Source organism: Chroicocephalus ridibundus, chromosome Z, assembly GCF_963924245.1.
Source record: "Chroicocephalus ridibundus chromosome Z, bChrRid1.1, whole genome shotgun sequence".
NCBI lineage: Eukaryota > Metazoa > Chordata > Aves > Charadriiformes > Laridae > Chroicocephalus > Chroicocephalus ridibundus.
This window is the reverse complement of record NC_086316.1, coordinates 51,060,490-51,086,666: the sequence shown is the minus strand read 5'-3', so window position 1 is coordinate 51,086,666 and position 26,177 is coordinate 51,060,490. Positions and strand designations below refer to the sequence as shown.

General features: G+C 37.7%; 1 protein-coding gene across 3 annotated transcripts in view; it reads right to left on the bottom strand.

Annotated features, from left to right (window-relative positions):
- The window catches only part of BNC2 (basonuclin zinc finger protein 2), a 332,785-nt gene that overhangs the window by 105,536 nt on the left and 201,072 nt on the right, over positions 1-26,177 (bottom strand). For all 3 annotated transcript variants that reach the window (XM_063321447.1, XM_063321449.1, XM_063321448.1), the window contains exon 3: positions 10,191-10,293. In XM_063321447.1, coding sequence (XP_063177517.1) covers positions 10,191-10,293 — 103 coding nt within the window. The remainder of the gene's footprint in view (positions 1-10,190; positions 10,294-26,177) is intronic.

Genomic DNA, 26,177 nt, shown 5'->3' with positions numbered 1-26,177 from the left:
CAAACAACACAGCAACTAAACTGATAAATGTCTTCATGCCTCGCCATGCCTCATGCTCTAACAACATTTTTATAACAGATAAAAAAAAAACCCCAGCACTCCGGTTGCATGTACACAAAATAAATGTTATTAAAAAAAGTCTGAATGAAAACTTTCATTAATTTTTCTGTCTATGATCTGATTCCAAGTTGAAACATTTAGATTGCTACTAGGTTTATGTAGCCGAAAGCAGAACCACAGTTTGTTCACAGACGTTGCTTGCTGTCTGCAATTTTTTTTATCCCTTTGCAAAACTTTGAACCCCATCCAGCTTTGACACACTGCCTCTTCAGTTAATAACTATCAAGTTTCCCCTTGTCTCCTGTCTACTTTTCTTTGAGGCAATTGCGCACTCAGCACCCCGAGATAATAACACACATCTATAAGATAAAAGCAATGGCATTAATGTAATTGTCTGCCTTTCTCTCTTTAGCCTAATCTTTTTTTTCCTTCAGTTTTGACTGCCTCTGTGACACCTGTTTTTGTCTCCTCTGATCCTACGACAGGTTTTCCGCTGACAAGGTTTTTGCCTGACAGAGATTCTGCCAGACAAGAACATAATAAAATATGAAGAACTGCTTGTCAGAGTTTCTGCCAATGCTCACATGAAATAGGGAAAAAAAGAAATCATGACTTTTTTTTTAAAGGGGCCCTGTGCTGGTCGCTTTTGGCCTGACAGGAAAACAGCCTCCCTGTCCAATTCCTGCAAGCCAAACAGGTGTTTTCTTTTATGTTTTTTTTTTTTTCTATAGAAAAAACTTTTTCTTCAATAGTGGAAAACATATTTACAGAGGAAAAAAAAAAAAAGAACAAAAAAAACCCCAAAATGCTTCCTCCTAACTTCTTGCCCATAAAATGAGGGTTAGACCTAACTTTGTATAGTGATACCTCATAAGCATGTTTTTAATTCAGAATTGACCCCTTAAATAAATAAATAAACTGGTAGGCTTTTTCTCCCTCCTCCGTATTGATAGCTAATGTGTTCAAAGGAACAAGCTGCAAAGAACCTTCATTCCAAGTTCTCAGGAAAACATCTGGGCTACTACACACTTCCTGCGTGGACATACTGCATAAATGAAGACACCTGACTATGGGGACCATGATAGGTAAGATGAGAGAGATCCTCTTCTCTTCTGTGGGATTTGGACCTTGCAGTCCTTTCCGTCAGTGTGTGCATTAGTGCCTATGTGAAGGAGGACTTCAGCACTGATGATTACCCTGATGGAGATGCACATGTAGATTAATCCTGTGAGCATCCCAACACCCAGCTCCTTTTGTGTGTGTTAGTACCATCTGTCACCTCTGCTAGAGACAGCAACTATTGATCAGTCCCTGGTGTCACGGCCCTGAGTGCACCAAATGGACAAATCCAGCCTCTCTGGAGATCTCCAGCCTGCATTCTCAGACCATGGGTCCAGGACTCCAGCTCAGGCCTGGGCCTAAGATACATAGTAGATATGCCTGTCTGTAGTCCTGTCTTCTAGATGACCGTCAGACGCATGTTACAGCCTGCTCGTCATCCCTGTCTCTGGCCCCACCTTCTTTTGTTCCTGATTTGAGCCCCTGGATGGACCCTTGACCAGACTCATTCCCTTGCCGTGCCTGAGGTTGTCAATGGACGCAGTTGCCAGCACCTGGTTCTGTCTGCTGTCATCAGACCTCGAGGAACTGTGCTGATGGTGCAGGCATGGCCATTGCTGGAGTTGCCCTTGACTCCCGGCTAAGACCTCTTTGTTGGGCAGCTCCACTTTTGCTGCTCCTTGACAGATGGATTGACAGTGTCATTGTTGAAACCTACAATTTATAACAGAAGCCACTAAATTTACATATCTCTTTCCATGACCTTGATGAGTCATTCATCTTTGATCCTTCCTATCTCTTGTCCCCAAACCCAAACGCCTCCTTCCTGTCAGCCATTAACACCTTCTTAAAAATATTCTCTCCCTTAATAAAGGTGAGATAGGAGTTAATATGTACCTTAATGGTCCTAATACCATCTGCTTGACATACTATATACAGTGAGATAGAAGTACATTTGGGAGTCCTGGATTGTGGTCTGGATTTGGAGGATTTCCATCATAATCCAAACGCACCTCAAATTCCATTAACTGTGATCACAGATTCACAGAAAGTCTAGGTTGGAAGGGATTTCTGCAGATTGTCTGGTGCAGCCTTCTATTGAAAGCAGCGCCTCAGATGATTAGGTTATATCTGGCTCTGTCAAGATGAGTCTTTGATATTTACAGTGGGGGAAATTCCACCGCTTCTCCAGGCAACCTCTTCCATCTTTTTTGCAGCCTTGAAAACTGTAATGAAAATGCAACAGGCATTGCCCACCTGTTAACATCGTTCTGTCTGGATGGAGGACTGTGTTGTAGAGGCATTTCACAAAGGCAAGCCAAGACCATGGTGGTGTTTCAGTCTAGGGTGTAACTCTGGTTCAAGCCTATATGAAATGCTTTTCCACATGTGCTAAACCACCTCAGTTTTTCCCAGGAAAACCTGCTGTCCTAAAGTTGCTGACAGCTGAAGATGTTCAGATCCTGGGAAGACTGGTTCATACAACTAGTTCTACCATTCATAAATATCAATCTTTCCCACCCTGATTCAGGTACTGTGACCATTTCACAAAGCTCTTGTTAAATATACTTCAGAAAAATTGACTGTAATCAATTAGAATATAATTAGAGAAGTCTTTGAGACTCATGTTATACATTTCTTGTATTATCTTTTCTATTTCTAAAATCCAGATGGAAATGGGATAATAAAGTAACGCTATTGTCTGCTAAATTAATCTGGGGTAAGTTTCCTCATAATGCTACAGCTCAAATTGAAATTCTTCCTAGTAGGTAAAAAAAAAAAAATATGTTTTTTCCATTGAATTTCATGTTTGCAAAACAGAAAGCTGAGGTAAAGTTACCCATGGTATTATCGTTACTTTGTAACATCTGAAAGCAGTATGAATTTTTTATTCTTGCAGACGAATCCCATTTTAACCTTATGAAGCTATATGGAATGGAGTGGTTGGGTTTGTTTCATTTAGAGCTCTTTCAATTTGTGTTCTGCTTAACCTAGTGACCTCTAGTTAATTAAGATGTTCCTATAAACAATTAAGCTTCTTGTAGGATCGTTAAGAAGATATAAAATTTATGATGTAATAAAGTGTAATAAAATGATAAAGTGGTTAGCACATCACAGCAATTCATGTGCAGCAGCATAGGTGTTAAAAGAGACAAGTAAGCAGGTACTGCCACCTAAACATGCTGGAGAATTATGGATGCATGTTGCAGAAGACCACCACTGCTGCCCCACAAATCTGCTGGTGATTGGCACTCTCAGGTCCCACAGAATTTATTCTGCTCATCTGGGAATCAAGCAGTGAGCACCAGACACTCTTTTGCTCCTATCTGAAGCTATGCCATGTAGTGAATTTCCTATCACCACACTTAAGGGGACAAGATCAAGGGTTTCACTTACTACCTTTACAAAAAGCAGACTCTACCATGTCTGGAAAGAGGAATTCCAATTGCTAATGTTAAAAAAAAAATCATTGTTTTTATTGCCTTTGCTCCATCTTGCACGTAGCAAGTCAATTTTTTTCCCTTACTGGATTCTCTCCTTAAGAAGAGGGCGTAAGACATCATTGTCCAAGACATCTCCTAGCATTTTATCCTGTGGCATTGGGTGTACTAAATGGGATGTAAACTGTAAATTCAACAATGACAGGCACCAAATAACAATAACTTGCACTTTTGAAATACCTTTAGTCTAAACCTCTCTGGGCATTTTATAGCTAGTCAAGGGAGATCATAACTATAAAAATGGCCTTAGATGTATTTCAGAGCTGCCAATGAGTAACTGATGGTATTAATGCCATTTCTGTGAGAGTACAAAGCATGATTAGTAAATGAAAAGATTTTCAGAAAATAAAACATTCACAATGAGAACGGGCTTCACTTTGAGATGTGAATAGATCTCAACCAAGCAGAAAAGGCCACTATGTTTCAGAATGGGTCATGGTCTGTTTAGGGCTTACCAGGCACTGGAACAGTCCTTAGCTGACTGCTTAACGTCTGGTCAGGGATAATCTCACCTGACCATGTCCAAGGGACATTGGCATATCCAAATCAAACCCAGGGCCATGAGCTAATAAAGTTGTGGAGAGGGAGGAAGGTCTAACCTCTTCCTGACAGCATTAAGATGTCCTGGGGGCAGCAGGAAAGAAGAGAAAAAAGTTCTTGATCTGAATGGACACCCAGGGAAATCCAAGGAGGTGTGAGTGTGAACATATATAAGTACAGAACCTGTGGTTTACCCCCAGGAAAAACCTTACTCTACAATTGAGGATGTCAAATTTGCACGAGGACTAAACCCTTGACCATAAGGTTATGCAAGTATCAGCTGAATACAAGGACAGAAAAGGATGGCTTTTTATTCTATTTTATTTTTATTTTATCTAATCTTGGGGCAACTGTTATGTCCTTTCTGTCACTTGTGTCTTATAAACCTTTGAAACAATGTTATGTATCTTGGATCCCCTAATACTTGGATATTCTCATTTGCTTTTACCTCAGCTTCACTTGCATTAAGGGTGATCTTAAGTAACCCAAAGCAAACACTACATCACATCATTCCTACCAATGTGGCAGGCTTTAAAACCAGATACTGGGTCAGCGTACCCACAAGATAACAGAGTGCATCTTCTCTGTGCTGCATTGGCCACTTTGGGAATTGCTGCTGAAGGGAAGCAAAAAGGGATGGCAGCGGCAGAGGGAGGGACTTAAAAAAGTGTTTACCAGTAGTGAATGTTAATCAGGTAAGGTTCCTGGAAGCAACTGAGTAATGAAAAATATGCCTCAGCCTTCAGGGTCAAAAGGAAGTTATAACAGAAGGATTAAAATGATTTTGTCAGTAAAAGACAGGAAAAGCCAGACTAGATCTAAAATAGTTTTACTTTAAAAGTCACGAAGAGCTAGTCTTTGTTATCAATGAATTGTAGAAAATCACTTTGCTAAAAATCTCTACGTAACTAAAAAAAAATCTGTGATGTTCTCAAGTTATTTTAAAGCATTTTGAAGCATTAAATAAAATTAATAGAAGGAAACAAGTATGTTTAGTATGCTAAAATTGTTATTATTTTTTTATATCCTGTGGAACAATATAAAAATAACCCAATTATTTTACCAGTAAACTATAATAATAGGATTACATTTCTCCTTTCCTTTTTTAGTATTTATTCCCTACTATCTCCATTTTTAAGTGAAGAACAACATGCAGCTCTGCCAGCTTTTAGAGAGACTCTAAGATCTGTGACGTGGTTTTGGTTTGGTTTGGTTTGTTGGAGATGATCTTTGACTTTGAAAACCTGGATTTCTTTCACTTAACAGCTTTGGCCTTAAACAAATATAGGAACCCTGATGATTTTTATTTCAACATAGCACTCCTCTTCCTTCCCGACTCATTCCCATGCAGCTCACATTTAAAATCTAAACCTCCCTCCTGGACCAAATCCTTTCAGCAACTTCAGGGAAAGGGAAAGATGCAATTTCTAAAATTTCCACACCATTCTTCTGTTTCTTTTCTTTATTTATTTACCCCGTCCTTCCTTTCTTTTGTTCTCACTTCATGTTTCTTTTACCTGACAATTTCATGAACTTCAATGTAGAAATTCACAAAACTCAACCATTTTTAATAAAGAAGTCACAGTCGTGTCATGCATCTGACTTTTTGACAGAGCATTCTCCATTTTCTAGTGGAGGTAGTTGTTTTCTTTGTTAGTCTCATTTACAGCAAGCTAGTACATGCATTATACAAATACTGGCAGCAGAAAACTTCCTTCAGAAGGTGAAAGTGTAACCCACATGGCAAGCCTCTGAGCATGAGTATTCATTGGATGGCCGCTTTTAAACTGAGAAAGAGTAATGGATTTGGCCTGTGTACCAAAGTCTACAAGTTAACGTCATTTTCATTAAAACCAAGAGGAACTCAATCTCAATGTTAGTAGAGAAAAGGCCTGGCCAAGTCTTGGACTGGAGATGGGGCCATATGTGGTCCCACCATACTTCAGAGAGGTACTAAAGTCTACTTGAATAAAAAGTCCAGCACCGAGCTGTGCCGACTGGCATGATGCAGATGAAAAGACATAAAAGATCACTAGAGGACTCGGCATCAGCTTTCTCTGAGAGAAAAAAAAAGAAGTAAGACAGCAACAATGTTCACAGGATACTTTATTTCCTAGAGCAGATTGAACAGTGTGAAATTCAGGTAGCCCCAGAATGCACAGTGTACCAAAACAACCTTGAAAAACATGCCGCTGCTGTCTGATTGAGTTTTACCAGTGATCAGTTTGAGGGCAAGACAGAGAACTAGTATTTCTAATTTTCTGACTCTCTTTGAAACAAGGTGACAATGACTTCAGACAAACTTAAAAATATTATTGTACTGTGTTTTTTTAGATCACTGTGAAGGCTGAGATACTGAAACAAAAATAAATAGAACGAACGTCATAAATAATAGTTTTAGTCCACTATGACATCTGGCACCTTAGCACCTTTTTAGACCAAAACAGTCATGAGAGAGGGTAGACTGTACTTCCCATTGACACTGCATTGGGCCTTTTGATCTGTTGGACTAGGTATAATAAATGTATTTCTGCTAGCAGTACAGTAGTTATGCTGACATCAACGACAAGCACACAAGGAAAAATGCAAAATCAATGAAATCAACATCTTTTTACTGCAGACCTGCTTAATTTCTTTCCTCATTGGCTAAGATATTTCTGCTAGGGGAAGTGGGTGGCAAATAAAGTGGGGCTTTTTTCATTATTTTGAATAAAGTTTGAGTGAGTGGGTTTTGTGCTAAAGCTAGTAAAATGTCATGACTATTTTCATAGCATAGTATGTTACTTTTAATACTACAAAAGTAACAGGAGAAGTAACCAATTCAAGCACTCAAGAAACTCCTAATTTTTTGTAGTCATCTTACTCCCACATTATTTAAAAGCCACAAAATAGCAATTGCCTGTGCTAAAATAAATTGTCCTTAAAAAAAAAAAAATCAACTATTTAGATTTTAGTAAGATTTCATTTTCCACCATATGGACTATACAAAGTATCTTATCCATTAAAAAAAAAAATCAAACCACCAAAAACAAAACCGAAAAGCATCCAACTGTTATCTGTTTGCCTGCTGGAGGCCTAGGAAATGGCTTATTCAATTTAAACCATTTATTTTGTGTTTTAGAAAATAAATACCCACCCAAGCTGACAATAGGAAAGCCAGGCTTAGGCTGAAAACAAATTAAAACAGTCTAGCTACCCAAATCCCTCAAAATATCCAGAGATTCACATCAGCAATAACTCGTTCTCCATTATGCACAGCAATGCTAGAGAATGCTGCTCTGCTCTACACAGCTTTTGGCTTCAGCCTTAAAAATACTGATGGTAGGATTACCACTGCAGCGCAGGGGTGCAGGGTCAAAACTCGATAAGCTGAACTCTTGCCAATAGAAACATTTGTCTTGCCACAAGATAACTTCTCTGATGAATCTGTTCATACATTGACAATCCTACTGTTGGCAGCTCCAGAGAGAAGAAATTGAACTTGTAGGAAACCTTTCCTTTCAAGATGTGTGCAGCTCATTTTAGGTGAGTGAGGAAAAACATGAGAAAGACAACAGAAGCAGGAAAAAAGAAAACAGGCCAACAGTTGCTCTATGCAATAATACTGTGGTGGCTGCATGCCCTTTCCTCCTCACTCCAAGAATTCCAACATTTTAAATGGCAGTTATTAACATGATTTAACTCTGCACAGGTTAGTTTAGTACAGCATGAGAAGACTGCAGTTCTAAGCTATTTTTGATCTATTCAGTTAATTATGATTCTAGGTTATCAGAACAGTATAAGCACGGCACTTCCTGTTGGAAACACCTATTCTTTGATAATTACATTCAGTAAAGTACTATGCCATGTGTCAAGGTGCTGAGTTGAAATTCATTAATAAAAATCAGAAGGAAACCCTTTAATTAAAGCAGCAGGAAATACTATTTGCATTCAAGGAACAACTTCTGAATGTACCGCGCTAACAGTTTAAAGAAAATCACTTCTGAACAGTAACCTGATTCAGTCATTTTGAAATCCAGGCGCTACAGTGCAATGAATTGATCAGTTTCCTGAATGCTGCCTTCGAAATCCTGGAAAACAGCTAAGATCAAGAATTGAAGCAGATGCATCATAGTCTCCAGGAAGTAATTTATAAGCCTGTGCTTTGACTATGTATATGAAACATACATCTGACTTGTCTCACTCTGCCATAAAATGTAAATACTCCAGATGAATGTACACAGTGTACTAAAAAAAAAAATAAATCAGAGCACTCTTCACTTTGGTGCAGTAGTAAAACAAACACTTTCTAATAATATACAGCTATATTAAGTTTTCTATTTGGAATGCTAGGCACTCAGGTATGGGAGCAGGTGGTGTATCCCTAATTATCACATTCATCTTTCAACTTTCCGGATTTGTAAAACAGGGACATTTCTATTATACACACTGTGGTAATCTGAGATTACCATCATATATTCTGATTTTGAATTCAACTACCTCATAGGGAAGAATTTATCAGGAAAATCTGATCACACTTTTCTAAGATGTACTGGCTAAAAAGAAAATGTGGGATGCCTATATGCCAGAATATAAGTGCTAGATTCCTAATTTCTATTACTCAACAGAAGGACACCCTGGAAAATAGCTAGACAAGTCTTCCCTATCGGTGGATCAGCAAAACCTCAGATGCTGATTCCACACAAAGCCTGAAGCATGCCTGAACTACACAAATTTTACGAGGTTTACCCATCTTTCCAAGAAATGTGAGTCTGGTTATACTGTGACTGAAGATAACTTTCTGGGAATTAAGAGGAGCAAAAATAAGCTGTGTCCCTAGAGAATCTAGTACATAATAAATCTGTAACCAGCTACCAGACTGGTGGTGTTACGGTATTTGTAGGCAGGCTGTATATATTACTCTGCAGTGACATAGCACTGCATGGTACCTGCATTCCTGCTTTCCTTTCCATGTATGTGAATGTTTTAAAAACTTCTCTGACAGTCTGTGCTGTTGAATTTGTTGAGCATTCACAGTTGCCATACGTCAGCAGATTCAGGCACAGACATGAACTAAATAAATAGAGATCAAGTGCATCTTAGGAAGGAAGTACTAAGCTTCCACTCCAGGCCTCTTCAAAATAAAATAAAATTTATAAAATATAACCCACTGAATGTCTGGTAGAAGTGGGGAGTGAAGACTGTGCTTGCTTAGATGCCAATAGCCTAGACCATGAGAAGAAATCTCCAACACTAATTTCTTCTGTAAACATAGTAATCTTTCTCTTTTTCCCTCTTATTTATTTCTTTTATTTTCTTTCCTTTTCATTAAACCATTTTAGGTATCCTCCTTATTTGCCTTCTAATTTTGTATACAGCTCTCTCTTTCTCTCTCATGCACGACTGTCTAGAGAAAACAAAAAACACCAAACACACAAAATATTTATGGATAAATAAAATGGAAGGTCTATAAGTGTATTTTGATGCCTTTATATAGGATCTGGGCATTCCAATCCCTCCTTTTTTTCTTTCTTTCTTTAGCTACTTAAGTATTGGAAGAGACGTTCAACTTACAGATCACATATGCACGCTTTTGTTGATCCATATAGGATACACTTATTTCCTTCCGACATCCAAACTCTCGATGTTTGAATTTCCATTAGGCTCAGTGACTTATTGGTTGAAGCTTCTTTGCAATACAAACTTTGCTGTGCAACCGTACTATAAACTTTTTGCCTTTCTGCTAAGCCCTGCTAGAACGGCATTATTTCCTGGAGGCTAGAATATTCTTTTGAGCTGTACACAAGCTGTTGAACTTCGGTGGCACTTGAAGCTATTGCTAGAATAACAGACACTCAACTTTTTCACCTTAGAAATTGCTGTAAAATAGCACATGCATGCATACACATGCACAAACCCAGACTGCACGCACATGCACGTACAGACAAATAGATATCATTACTGTCTGTATCACTCCATCTCTTAATAATTAAAGATACTGGGAAAGATGGACAGAATAGAGAAGACAAGCCCAGAACAGACGTTTCTTACCATGTGCCACCCAACCATGTTTACACTGATCACAGGTTCTCAGGTTAATCTTCCCTGGCTGAAAACATTCACACGTGCAATTTACCAGTGTACAGCGGATGGCCTGGAAAAAGAAACAGAAAACACATATTATTGTCTTTCTTCCTTCTTGTACAAATTTGTTGTGAGGGCTAGAAGGTATTAACTGTATAGCAAAAACCCACCTTCCAACATTCAAAGCATTGCTCATTCTTTTAAGTAGAGAATCATTTTCTTTCAAAAACATACATCAGTATCCCTGACCAATGACAACTAACATGCGTATTCAATAATAACATAGTCTGTTGTCCCATGGAGATGAATACATTCCTAAAGTCTTTAAAAGAATTGCTCTATTTCCTTTAGGAAAAAAGAAAAAAACAAACTGGTAGGATGAAGGATTTTGAAGGTGTTCTACAAATTTCCTGGTTTTGCATCAACTGCCTGAAGCAAAATGTTACTAGTGATGTCTTAGTACAGCAGCATATCACCTTGATTAAAACCAAGAATAAAATGAGGAAACAAAAACACACAAAAAGGAAAACGACAGATCTCTTTCCCCTTCCTCCATGGCATCCAAAGGTTATTCTCAAGTTTCCTTTTTTTTCACATAAGATATAACTCAGACACAGAAAGGAGTCATGGATTTGATGTGTTCCCAAATTAGGATAAAATGATGAAGGTACAAGAATAGGACTAGTTCATAAAACATCCTGTAACTTTCCTTTGCATCTATCACTGTCTCCAATATCTAGGTAAAGGGATAGCCCTTTACCTCTTAGCACTCCCTATTTCTCAAACATATATTTCTCTGTTTTGCAAAAGATGGAATTATTTCAAAGCAGTGATGATAAAACTCCAGTCCCATGCAGAGATCTGAAATTTGCCTAAATAATATACCTTATTAGTATCTCATGTCCCTTTTAAAAATTATTTTAAAAATTACACAGTTTTACTTTAACAGGGGCTAGCTACATCCACAGAAAAGTGAATATAAATTGAATGAGACTCTTTTTAATGTGTAACAGACATATGTTTTTAAATAGCGTAGAAGATGACCTATGCACTTCAAACTGCTACTAATAAATTTATGGCATGCATTTAGATGTAATTTGCATGGAGATTTCTGAGACAGAGAGGCTTATTCTGATCATTCACAGATTAACAATCTACTGTAACTACCAGAGCTGCCAGGAAAAGATATCTCTATAGATTTAGATGCAATCAATGATTACTTGGGGGCTAAGGTGGGGGAAGGGTGCTTGGTACCTATGGCCACTGAGATACTGAAGCATTATGAAGGTTCTTGCCTTTTCCAACAATTAACACACAGGCGCACACACTCCTTCCATATCAAAAAAAGAACTACCCTAACTGTGCTGTCATAAAGAAAATTACAGTCAACTTCAGCTTGGCCAACCTAAACTCCTTGGTTGCTGACAATGAAAAATGTTCAGAGTTATTTTAAATGTTTTATCTGTTTACTTATTTGTCTGCATCAGAGAGCAATTTAAAGCCATTTACAGTTCATAGATCCACTGAAAATCTGTATTTCTCTGATAAATTTCTGGTACAAAAGTCCTTTTTCCTTCCTATCCTACCTGCTCTTTTACTTTCTTTTGCTCTCTAACACCTAGTGGCAAAAAAAAAATAATCCTGCTCTATTATGCCTGACACTTCAGGGCCTCAGTCCCAATGTCACCTGTCCAATTACTCATTAGTTAGGTTATAAAACACTGCTGTATGTATGCATGATTAAAAGAATTAGTAATATGAAATATAAGGGTACCAAAGAAGTGCTGACCGTGCAAGAATAATATATGCGTTTGTGGATCATGAGAAAAAAATTCTCCTGAAAGGTCCTGTTTCATGTTCAATAGTTTATTGACTCAGTAATATATCAGGTCTCCACTGGTCAGTAATGGTGTTCTTTCTCTAATATGTTCATTAATTAATGAACTCAGTAATTAATTGTACTGCAAGAAGGGCTTACAAAATGGTATTCTTATTTTACCATAAAAGGTTTCCTCACATACACCACCTTTTTTAAATCTCTGTACCAACGTCACACACATTTGTTGTATTTGATGTTATTTTGTCTTGCTCATGTGTCACTTACAGTATGTATAATAGCAGTAATATAGTGTATGTACACATACTAGATGAAACTGTGTCATTTGGTAGAGTTGCTTTATTAAGGCTCATCAACATTTCCATTAGAATCTTACCTATTTTTGGCATAGAGGTTAACAGGTTGCCTGTAAAAATTGGATTCAGCTTGAACCTGAAATACAATGTTTCAGCCTAAGAGTGAGTTTTATTACACACATTCAAAAACGATCCATTTAGCCATCATAAATTATAAGATGGGGGAAAAAAGTTTAGAGGTTTCATGTTTTTCTTCCTCTTCCCTGACTTACAGAGAGTCTTAATGGTGTAAAGTGTTAAAGATTAACTAATTAGTAAGATTTCTATCTTTTATACATACTCCCCCAAAAATTCACACAAACTTTTCAGAAACTTGAAAATGTCATCTTGTTCCTGAAATAACTAAATCTGAAAAGTCTTCAAAAAGAGCTATGCATTTTTATAAAGTAATACAGAGTGTCATGAGAAACTCCAAAAAAAGTAGCATGGCCAAAACATTCAGCCTGGCCTTACTTGGCTGTTTTTTTCTGCAAAGGGCGTGTTGATGCCAGGTTGTAATCTGGTTTCGGTACTTTCCCATCCCATCACTGAGAATCCCATGCATACTTCTAAGTGATGAGGATAACCCCTCAAGCTGCAAGATGTTCATTTGGGACTGGAAAAACTCATATTCTAGTTCACATTCTGGCATGATCTTGGGCAAATTACTTTGTTAGCCTGATGCCTACATTCCCTAAACAATAACCAGATGCAATGATAGTAAAGAGTTGCTGTTAGGGTAAATGCTACATAAATTGTGAGGCACTCTATAGTGATGGAAGCTCTTGAAAATCTCAAGTAGAATTTAGTCTTTACTTCAGAGATTCATTTTTCACTTTACTCAGTTAATCCAAAATCATTGTAACTACCTCAGATCACTACGATATCCAACATGAGCCCAACGTAACTTGTCAGAGAGAAGATTCAAGATGCCAGGAACACTGTGTTCCTATATACATGGATGGAACATTAACATTCATTAACATGAAAGACCTTCACAATGCAACCAACACACGTACTCAGCCTTGCAAAGATATGCGTCTGAATTATTAACAGTATGTTTCTACTGGTTTTCAACAGCATTTATCTTGGGCACACAAGTCACCGACGGTTTGTGCAACAGGCTCAGGAATGACCCAGAACGGCAGCGGGAGATGAACGTCTCAGAGATTCACCCAAGAATCCAAAGCCTCAACGCAGCCCTGCCATTCCCCAGTGGCAGGATTTTAAGTTACAGAGAGAAGTTCAGTGGCTGGTGTATTTGTAGGTAGCAGTGTGGATTGGTGTAACTGTGGTCACACATCTGTTACCACTTAATTTGAAAGAGGTGGGGTGGGGAGTAGGCATAATAAAAAGATCCTGGGTGAGTCTGCAGCAGCTAAATATTATAGCCATTGTTCAAACCCGTTTAAAAGTAGGTATAAAAATCCAGGGGTGTAGCAATGCTAAACTTTTGCCAGAAAATGCTTCTGAAAAAGTACTGTTAGGTATTCCCAAAGTCATGCACTGTAATTCTACCTTCGCAACATATTGCTAAAAAGTTTACATAACGGGACTCTGTGTACCATGCTACTTTGTAGGGAAAGAAAATGAATTTTTTTCTGACTAAGGTTTTCCTCAGAAACTCCTCTGAGAAAGACAGAAGGAAAACAGAAGGACCCAGGAACAGTAAAAGCAGCACATACAGGCCCCCACTGTACCAGCTGATAGGCAACCATGTATTTTGATGACAACTTGCAGGTTAAGACCCTTAAGAAAACAACAAAACATGCTTTTCTACGGCTTCTTGAAAAGTGCCATTATCTTCTACCACGTCAGTGGTCTGCAGATAATGAGAGTTCTCAGATATTCTTATAGACCCTTTCTACTGAGTTCCTAACGTAACGCTCTTTTCTACCAAAATCACAGTGGCCCTTAAGGACTGAGCCAGGAAATGGACTGGATTTCAGTAGAATAATTTAAAATAGTTTACACAACTGATTCCTTAAATCTTAAAGCAATGCGATTAAGGTATAAAAGCAAAATACACATATGCAAGAATAAATTAATGGTTTTATAATTGATACTGAAACATTCAGAAATATCTTGCTGCTCTGAGATCTTCTTCCTGTAGAGTGTGATGCAGAAAGAAGGGAACTTTGCCTAGCAATTAAAGCATGTGATCTAGTACACCTATGCGTTAAGTTTGTATGGCTAACATGAAAAGATGTTAGACCTGACTTCTGTGGGTTTCCCCCAGACCAAGGATATTCATTTAACGTAGTTTGGGTGATCTAATTATATCTAACAAGTAAATATTTTTCACATATTAATAGGAACAGACTAGAGCAGTAATGGAAAATCAATCTGTCTGGCTGTTTTGCAGAGCTTCCAAGAGATAAGACGCAATAATGAAAGGCATCACAGTATGGGAGGAGAACATGAAAGAAGAGATATGATTCCTCCTCTGGAGTTCTTACAAGTGACCCCAAAAGATGGAAGCAGTTTAAAATGATGCAACATTCTGGAGAGACAGGTAAGTTTTGCAGCTTCCTTTATCCTGAATTTTAATAGTAAATCTAATAAAAGTTCTTAATGTAACTTGTGACAAGACTCCAAGAGTCCTGTGAGGTTAAACAGCGTCTTACTGAAGTCTCAGCTACATCCTTCTATGCAGTGGGCAGTGTTAAGAGAGCATTGCTCTTAATATCCTTGCCTCGTCTTTCTCATGTACAAAAAGGCATTTAAGAAATGTCTCCTATCGAGCCATCTATGATATAAGGGATCACTGTGCAGATGAATACGTAGCGGACTCAACTATACTCACTCTCTTTGCACAGAAGTTCCACCTACCTGTCTAAAGCATCTACCATACTTTTATCCTGCAGAGCTCACACAACCAATCTCCACTGCTAGCAATCACAGGAGCACGAGGCTTGAGGATGATTTGGGTCAGTGTTTGCCAAATCTTTTTCAGTGAGACTTCAAACCAGCGAACTGGTGCGTAAGTGCAGTTCCTTACAGCTGCATTAAAATTGGTAAGACTCTGTGTACACAGAGTACGCACTCTGCTCAAATGTATTAGTTAGTAAGGATACCAGAATTCTTAAACATACACATATGTATATTTAAAATTTAGATTTTGCACAATGTAGTAATTCACAAGTTCTATGTTCTTCAGTAATAAGGGCAAGAACTTTCCATATCTCGTTGACAGAATAAATTATCTTGTTTATGATTTTAAAAACAATAACAAGTTCTGGTGGTGTATGTCAACAAACAAAATATTTGCGTGAAATGATGGGAAGTATTGGAAAAGTAAAAGCAAAAAGCACTTTTTGCAGATTATGTCTCAATTTTAAGAAAAACCCAATCCCAACACGTTAAATACAATCTTTTATTTCTGCTGTCAAACAATTTTCATTCTATATTATCAATGCGCAATAGCTAATTTTTAACTAATATTTTATTGAAAGTAAATAATACTGTCATTGGAAGCATAATTTAAAGCCATACAGTACTTGGTCTCGAGACACTATGGCACATCAAAATAATCAAAGTTAATGAGCAAGAGGCTGATGGGAAACACAGAGATCTACTCTTCTATTGCTGGATGTTGACTCATGACCAAAAAAAGATCTGAAGCAGCAGACAACAGGTAAGTCTTGCAAGTGTTACAGCATTTTTAACTGAAGGTCTTCTCTGCCATTAAGTTTTTCTTACTGTTTCTTGGTTATAAAGTGAATATAAAATCTGCCTATATAAATCAACACTATTGCTCAGTGCAGGATTGTACCGTACTACAGTTTCAGTTGGGGTTTTTTTGCTTTCTTTTTCAGAGCACATATTATATGCTCTGTAAACAGCTCTTAGAAAATCTGTCACTTCTTTACTACTTCAGGAATCTTAATAATTTTCCTCTCTCTTGTCAATTAAGTATTTCTTTAAAAGACCACAGCATAAATTCTGCTATGTAAATGGCAAAAAGATCCCAATGAAATTATACTATTTTTAATAGCTGGCAAATCAGGAGTACGACAGAGTTTGTTTTAAATTGACACCGAAAGGATTATTTCCATACTGACATTTAGGAAATGCACAATGTGATCCGCCCATAGTAAGCCTGGTGGGATGGCGTGAGACATAGAGAAGGCTTTGATGCTGTGCAAGCACTGCTCAGCAATAACTAAAACATTGGTGTGTTATCAACACCATTTTCAGCACAAATACGATATGTAAATACACCATACCAGTCACTATGAAGAAAATTAATTCTATCTCAACCAAAACCAGCACAGGATTTTTTTGTAATTTATAGACAGCCATACTACCTAAGTGAGAAGATCACTAAAGCTTGGATGTGGGCAATAAAAAATCTGCAGTGGTTCAACTTTAAGCTAGACTTTAGGAAAACCTTTTATATTTGAGTCCAAAAACTTGTTTCCTTATCCTTATTGCTCACGCATTTGATAAGACTTAGAAAAACCATCTGCTGGCAGATAATTGCACCTACAATGTTATGAGGCAATCACTAGAAGTCAGAGCTGGCATACATTTCACTAATCATTTAAGCCCGTAAACATATTAAAAAAAAAAAGAAAATTTTGGTTTTTAAGAACAAGAATGGTCCAGTCCTCCCCCTTTATTTGCAGTTGTCTGCAGCTTCTCTCTGTGCTTCAGAATGTGTAATTGCTGAACCTGTACTACTTTGGATTATAGAAAAATAACAGTGCATGAGATTGTGAAGTTCATTTTAAGAGGAAACATTCCTTTCCAAGGAAAAACGCAAAAAACAGGGAGGAAAAAATCTCCAATAAAATTATAAAACCAGATAGATAGAAACCACTACACTTTTCCTAAGTTAATTTCCAAAGTATATTTTCACTTCTAAGAACGAAGGAAAATTGGGATGGAAGTGCTTGCCGTACTTTCTACAGAATGAAGACCATGCATGGAGAAGTATTTCTATGCAGAGACACCTGTCTCCACCATGTACTTCTGGTACAAAAATGACAATTTTTAAACTCACCTACAATTTTTGTATGCGTAATTTTGCAGCCAAAACACTGGACTGAAAGAGGGGTAATGCCTTGATTCTGATACCAGGTCTGACACTCCACAGATGCACCATGTGGCACTGGTTAAAGTCACTTAACCACTCAATTTCTAACTGCCTGGTCTGTAAAATATGGGTAATGATATTATGTACAACTTTCAGAGATGAGACTCATGAACTGCTCACATAACACACTGAAGTATGAAGACAGAAGGTAAGGCAGAAGCATGAAGCATTACTATTTCTTCTGTTGGCGCAAAAGTTTTTGTTTTAATTATACAACTTTAGGTTGCTTTGCCATTGGAGTAATTTTAAATGCAGGAATTGCCTCAAGAAAATAACCGTAATTGATAGATGACCATTTTGAACTTCAATATGTATCGCCCGCCCCTCCGCTCTCCCCCCAAAAAACCCCAACAAACAACAATAAGAGGGAATACGCTTTGCATTTAAATGGTCTTGAATATTCATGCAATGAAATGAGGCTTCTGGTCTCTCTCCCATCCACAGATACTGAAATATCTTCCAAGTTGTTCACTGCATTGCAGTATTTTATTAACAATTTCATATCACACTATATTAGTACTGTTTCTTACTTGTATTTATTTTCAGTAGTACAATTTGAAAGGTACTAATATTGTTATATTTCTCTGTGGCATTCCAGAAAACAGCTAGTAACACAATATGAAGGAAAGGATGCTAACAAGAGAGAAAGCTGTTAATAGGATAAACCGTCTCTTCCTGGAGCAAGGACGACCTAGCCTTTAAGCATGGTAGAAAACCATTTTCAACTCTTCTTGAGAAAGGGCTGGTAAATGAATGGTGAATAAGAAAAGAAGGAAAAAAGACTAAAATGTCATTTGTAGTGTTGCACTTGTCAATTCTACCTGAGATACTTCCAAAAGTGGAAAACTGTCTCAAGGAATGATACCTAGACTCTTCTAGAGAAAACATATAACGCAGAGTAGCTTTGTTATTTTCCAGGCACTTTCTGTAGGCCATGTTCATCCTGATTCTACACTCTCAACACAGTGCTGCCAACAGGATATTCTACAAAGACTGCAGGTACAATATCACACTATGTTTCTATAGCATGTAAAATTAGCCTAAAGGTTCCCAGGCATCAAAGGCAAAGTTGTTTGCACTGAAAAAATTAAGACTGACAAGTGCTTCTTTCTTAAAATTTGAAGAAAAACACATGGTTGATTTAAGAATGATATCCCCTGTGCCTGAAAACATGTTAGCAAATGCAGGCATTCGTTCTTATAGATGAAAACCAGATTCATGTTATGAAACCAACATTGTCAGTCACTGGAGTTCAGCCACACACTCAAGGCAACGGCCAGTGGCTGATACATACCCAGCAACAGGGATGGATGGACCTGCAAAAAGCCTCACATACCCTCCTCTACCCATGACTCTTCTAGAGATTAACATTGCTAGGTCCACCCAGCTCCTCACCTTAAGTAAGCACAACCACAGCCTCCTTTAGAGAGCACAGGAGGCAAGTTGCTTCCGCTGGTTTTACTGCCGTGCCCACCCTGGACCAATCATTTACTCCACTCTGCTCTCCTGAGACCCCACCTGGAGTATTGTGTCCAGCTCTGGAGTCATCAGTACATGATAGACATGGACCTGTTGGAGCAGGTCCAGAGGAGGGCCACACAAATGATCAGAGGGCTGGAGCATCTCTCCTGTGAGGACCGGCTGAGATTTGGGGTTGTTCAGTCTGGAGAAGAGAAGGCTGTGGGAAGACCTTATTGTAGCCTTTCAGTACTTAAAAGGGGGCTTGTAAGAAAGACGGGGACAGACTTTTTAGCAGGGCCTGTTGCAACAGGACAAGGGGTAATGGTTATAAACTAAAAGATTAGTTTTTGAAAGTTTTAAAAATCTTTTTTAAAAGATTAGCCATTTTTTACCACAAGGGTAGTGAAACACTGGCACAGGTTGCCCAGAGAGATGGTAGATGCCACATCCCCGGAAACATTCAAGGTCAGGTTGGATGGGGCTCTGACCAACCTGATCTAGTTGAAGATGTCCCTGCTCATTGCAGGGGGGGCTGGACTAGATGACCTTTAAAGGTCACTTCCAACCCAAATTATTCTATGATTCTCTGTTTCTGAACTGAACAACTGAATGGTTTACTATTTCTACACCATCCCCGCACACAACATTATTGCTTTTATTTGAAAAAAAGAAAAACATTTCCCAAACCAAAAAACTTTATTTAGCCATTGCTAGTAAAAGTATAACCATTTTTCTTTCTACAAACTTTACTGACACCTCTGCAGGGTTAAAAAAAAAAAAAAATCTCTGCTGGCAACTATATAAAATAAAGTATACTGAAATTCCCATACTATGGTATCAGCCTTGCTATTCACAACAGACCTCCATTTTCTCACAGCAAATGTTTTCAGAATAAGGTATGTAAGCCAATAACATTTGAAATTTTTGAGGTAAAAATTAAAACTAAATAAAGCATGCTGCAAATGGAAATTCCTCCTGTGATATCTTAAAAAAAGACATTGAGCTTGTGGATGTAGCATGCATGTGGAAGGAACTAATCAACACATCTTTGTCACATTACATGGACTATTGTGTCAGTAATCCATGAAAGAAGATTTTATCAATATATTATAAAAGGTTCAAAAAGTGTTATTTAAATTTATTAAATCATGTATCAAATCTATTAAATCAAATACCTATTCTTCATGTATTGCTTCTCCACAAATTAATCAGAAGATGATGAGAAAGTTTAAAGTCTTAAAGGTCATCAGATAAATAACTCATGTTCTGAAGACTAGTTTTGTTTGGTCTTGAAGAGTTACACTCTGTCCAGTAAAAAATATAAGTGAAAGCATGTAAATATGCATAAATATCACCTTTAACAGATAAATAGGGAACCTTATAAGAAAAACATAACTGTCCAAACAAAATTATGTTGGCAAAATCAGTAGTTAGATTTTTTATTTTCCATCTTTTTCTTCTATAAGTCAAAAGAATAAGCAAAATCTGTTTAAACAAAGTAAAATGCAGCGTGACTCCTGGAATAGCTATTCCTTTCTGTCCATTTATTCAGGAATTCCTCTTTAAAAATATCACAAACATATTGCTTATTGTCTAATCTGCTGTTCAGGAAAACTTCACTTTTCAGGCTTTTCTTTACCTTCTTAGATGTTACTGCTTTCTGGATTGTAAATTATGGGCTTTCAATGGGCTAAATCCCCATGGATTTAGACTGCATTATACTGCATTTTAGCCGGTAAATAGAAGTATGAGTTCCATAGAAGTTACATGAAGGAGTTATAATGAAAGATTTTATTGTTTTGAAAATAAGTACAATGAATTAAAATTTCTTAGAAAAGTTTGAGTATTCTCTAAAAAGAAAATAATCTTTTCTATCTCATCAAGATCAACACCCTGTACATTGGTTTTAAATTATAACCTAAAGCAATAACTTATTATTTAAATTAATTAGAGAGTCAATCCTGCACTGTTCCTTCAGTGGCCAACACTCTGTCAGCCACAAAACTGATACTCTAAGCAAGTAAGAACAAGCAGACTACACAACCTGTTTTTTTTTTCTTTCCCCTAAAACGCTGGATTAACAGGTGAAATTTTTTCTCTAAAAATGTTCACTAAACATGTATTTATTTTATTCATGTATGTCTTAAATTTTGCTTCTTCAACACTTTCCAAAAACAAAGCCATGGAATTTTTGCACAAAGGTTTGCTAACATATACGTTATCCCTTCAGTTTATGTACAAGAGAGAAGAATTCCAGTAAGTGTGAAATAGATAAAATATTTTCCCTTGGCCAGAATGGAGCATGATTATATATATAAACACCGAGAGAGAGAGAGAAAGAGAGAGAGAGAAGGGGGGAAAAAGAAAAAAAAATGTTATTGGTTTTCTCAGAAGGATTTTCTTTTATACATAGCTTTATCCTATAATTTTGTCCCTGTTGGGCACACTGCCTAAATTTAAACACAAACAGTCAAGCAATGAAGAAACATTACCACATTTACTGTGAACAAAAACTCCCAGTTGTACAGTGAAATTTTAATACATTTCAACTTATCTCTTTTACTAATGGGGAGAGTACAAACCCTGCAGGAATTCGCTCTGCAAACTGGTAATTACAGTAGACTCACTTTTTTATAATGCATATGTATAGTCAGACACAAGAACCATAGCTGCCCTTTTGATGTAGGTTACAATAGGAATGTTTAAAAAAAATTATGAAAATCTACAGCAATTCTAAAGGAATGCATTATTTCATGGGAAGTTGTCCTTTAGCTGTACTCAAGAACACAAATATACATAATACAATATCATATACATATATTTATTTGCTTTTATAAACCAAAGCACAAGCTTTATCAGCCTGTTCTTTTTGTTCAAGTGGTATTTTTTCTTTTCCAATGTACAGAAAAAATCTGCCCCTGCCGGTACAAAGCTGGAGTTTCCATCCTACAATATCATGTATGAGCTCAGAAAAAGATTTTTGTTCTCCCAGGCCTCCTCCTCTGCATAACCTTCAAATTTAAATAGTTTTGATCTTCAAATTTATGTCTCATTAAATCATTATAACACATATTTAAAAGCACTATTTCAGTTGCATAGATTTACAACATACAATGTCCAACTCAGCTAAGATGGGACATGCTGTATGTGGCAGAACATGTTTGAAGTGTACACAAAGACAGATTTAATTTAATCCAAGGGGGTGTGAAATCAAAGTAAGATCTACTGCCACTGACATACATAGGGACAATATTTATCTTTAATATAATAACGACCAGACAGAGCTATATGTTAACCAAAAAAAGAACTAAATACAAGACAAGTAAGGGCCTGCAAAAATACATATTTCCAGGTCTTTTACGGTCTACACTGTTTTTTTTTAATGCCTATCAACCACACCACTTGATTCTGCAAATACTCGTATCCTCACTGTTTACATATACTCATATTCATACTAAAGGCAGAAAAAATTCTTCTCACACAATTCAATAAATAATTAAATCACTGTGTCCTCTAAATACCACACACAAAAAAATCATATCAGAATTCCAGTTTCTGAAGTTCCTGTAAACAGGTTCCTCTTCAAAATTGCCTAAAGAGCAAGCCATATATTTAGCAATTAATTTAAAAACTGATTTGTCAATACAGTTTCCACTTACCTAGCATCTCTTTGAGCCAAATGCTGCTTATTCACCAGTTTGCAACACCTAGCTTGGAAGAAACAAAATCTGCTGGTCTCTGTTAAGCAGCCCTTTTGTGTTATGTTGGTTGGACAGTAATGTGAAATACCTGCAGGTTTCTCTTACTATGGTATAGCATGTTCACAGCTCAAAACAATCACAGGTAAAGTCTCTAGACCCCTAGGCTTCATTCTCAAAGCAGAGGAAGTTGATATTACGAGGAAACAGTGTAAGTCAGTGGCAATGATTACTTGCAATCACTAACGGGGAATCAATGGCCAGATGAAAACTGCAAAAACAGTGATGGGGAAGCCTGTCATGGTTTGGGCCGGGTTGGACAATGACGAGACGACAGATGCTCTCCCCCATCTCTCGCTCCACAGAGAGGAGCAGGAGAGATAAAGAGATTTATGAGTTTAGAAGGAACTAAACTACTTTAATTAAAAAGAAAATAATGAAATAGATACAATATATACAAAATCGAATCAAGTTCCCAGGATGACGTCACTGGTAGGCACTGGGGAAGTCTGTATTCTGGCATTGGAATCTGGATCTGGATTTGGGAACGCAGGGATTGGGATCAAAGGCGGATGAACAGACAAGGTCCTCCTCAGATGTCAGACCCTGAAGAAAGAGACTGACCCTTTGATCCCTCAGCTTTTATACTGAGCATGATGCAGATGGGATGCAACACCCCGTGGGTCAGTTCTGGGTCACCAGTCCTGTCCTCTCCTCCCCACAGGTGCAACCCCTCTGTGCTCTCCTGCTTCCGACCCTCCAACGGGCAAATAACAAAGTGAGCTGACCTTGGGTGTTATGGCAACAAATATAAGCAAGTGCCCTCTGTGTACCATTTCTTGGCATTAGTTATAAACATTGGTCTTATCACTCTGAGAATGAACAGTTTCTGCACAACATGCTGTTAATTTCAGAGAGTTAGAAGAGGCCTAGCTAAGAAGTAAAATTACTGAACAGAAAGTTGGTTCTCTTTTACCTCAAACCAGGACAAAGGTCTGACTTGTAAGACCCTGAAACATGCTTTCTATTGAGGCGTTATTAAAACCCTTGAAATTTTACATGAGTATAAAACTTCCATTTCCCTCATTGCTGGGAACTAGATCACTCACAGATATGTAACCCTCTTCTCCAGAGATGGTTGCTTTTATCAATGAAATGATCCTTTCATTAAAATATGCGTTGCTAATGACTGTGGAATTACTCCTTCACATTTTTTTTTAATAGAAGAAATATGGTCTTGACTAAAATTTAAGAGACACCTTCTCATTCAGAATTAGTGGGTTTCATACAATGTGAGCATCAGACTGAGGAAGGGTGCTACACTAGGGTTACTAGCAAGAGGCGCTGCACTTAATGCATGTATATATTTTAAGTATTTTCCTCATTGCCACAAGAAAGTGAAATCTACAAAATGCTAGAAGGAAAGAGAGTGAGAGAGAGAAGGAAAGAGAGTGTGCTACCAGCTATACAAGTGTAAACATTCCTCACAGTAACAAAATTAATTTTCACAGAAGATAAATGCTGTATCACTTATGGCTCTGACTGATGCAATACTCGGGATGTGCTTAGTCAGCAAGTCTCCGCTGAAAGCATATGGGAGGTAACACAAACTCATCCTCTGAAATTACCTTCACCACCGTGCATCATAATTAAGGTAACAACCTTGTCACAGTGGTTTCTGTCTGTCTCAGGGTGGGCAGAGGAGATGTGCAGAAGCTGAGCCCTATGGATTCCCAATGCATATGCTGTCCTAAAACTTCACTGAATTTCTAGATTTCAGAACCAGTGTGGGAATAAACAAGAGGAAATATATCCCAGACTAAGAATCTTTTTGAGTAGAAGGCACCAGATTTAGTCACATTTCAAAATGGGAGAAACAATACCTTTGCAATGTATATGCAGCAACAGAGCTGCTTTCCTCTTCCTGAGTTACATTTTAATTTCATTCCCAAGGATTCACAGAAAAAGAAACTTCAATCAACTTGAAAAGGAAACTGCTCCCTTTTACGTACTGCCACATGCAAAAGTGAACAATGCCTATTTTTAACAATTTTTAATAAAAAAAATATGATACTAAAATCAGCTGCACTTAAATGGGTGTAAAAAAGACTGTAAGTGAGACAATTGCGTATAAAGACTTCATCTAACAAAAGCATTCCAGATCATTGACAGTGAGCCTCATTACTTATTTCTTGACGCTTCCCACTTTTCAGTGCTCATTTCAATTTCGGACTTGGTGTTGGAAAGCCTACAGGACCTTCAAGACATGCACAGGTTCCATGGATCTTGATGTAAGTAGCTTTTTTCTTCCTTACTACTCCTTATTTTTATAATGTTATGTGCAATATTTGATCACGCACAGGCAGAAAATAAAGGAAACTAATCAGAATCCAGGTGGCTGCGGTTTAAGGAGACGGTCCTTGGCGTGACCCCAGCCAACACAATGTAAACTGATGACAGTGAAGCTAGAATACATTTCATGTTGGCTATATGCCTCCATGCTGAATGCCTGCATTACTTTTATAAACAATTAATGTTAATAAAAAACCTAAAAGTAAAGGAATCCATCGGCTTGCAATGTACGCCTCAAATCCTGTTTGAGATGCTGACTTTTTAAAATAATCTCTGCTTGAAGGGAGAATGGGTAAACCTAAATTGAGGGATGCTGAAGTACTTCAAAACCTGTGGAGTCCAGCTGAGTACTGTGCTTGCTGGGGTGACAGCCATGTTCCCTCTGTCACTCCTTCACATCTGCCCAAGAGTTTAGACAGGAGCAACTGTGTCTATTGCAGAGGCTGCACCAGAAGGACCCTGAGCACCCCCTCGCCAGCAGCATCAGCGAGGGAGAAAGGCGGGGGGGTGGGGGGGGACAGTGTGGGAGGGAGAACAGAAACAGTTTCTTTTTTTGCTGTGTATTTGTTCAACGATGGCTGTCTGAAAATTCTGTATCTGTTTAAAATATAAGAAGCATTCAGGAAGGAGAAAAATCATTTTTAAGCATGATACAGGGGAGAAGACCAACAAAGTGCAGGAAGCTTACCACACAGTTGCATTGCTTTTTATATGTGTCGCCAGTCACCTCATTGCCACCTGTGCTATACTGGCATATTTATTGCTGTGTTAGGTAAGAAATAACTAACTATAATTTCTCAACCTATCATTTCTAGAGGTTTTCACAATGTGCACTCATTTGTACAATGTCCTGAGATTAAGACTTCCATGTAATCAAACTGTTAGCTGTTTATACATTTGTGGTGGACTCTAGCCAGCCTGTTACCACAGTTTCTGCCACAGTAACTTGCCCCAGAGAAAAAAATTTAAAGCAGGTAGTCAAGAGATGCTATATTTCTTCCTCCTGACCTTATGAATTTAATACTATTGTCTAGCATAGTTCACGGTAATTGTAGCTGAACCGGGCCAAATGACTACCAAATTGTTTTTGAAAGATCAATATGCCCTCTTCTGGTTTTGCATTTAAGGGGCGGGGTGGAACAGACACCGGGTGATTAATTAGGAAAGCGT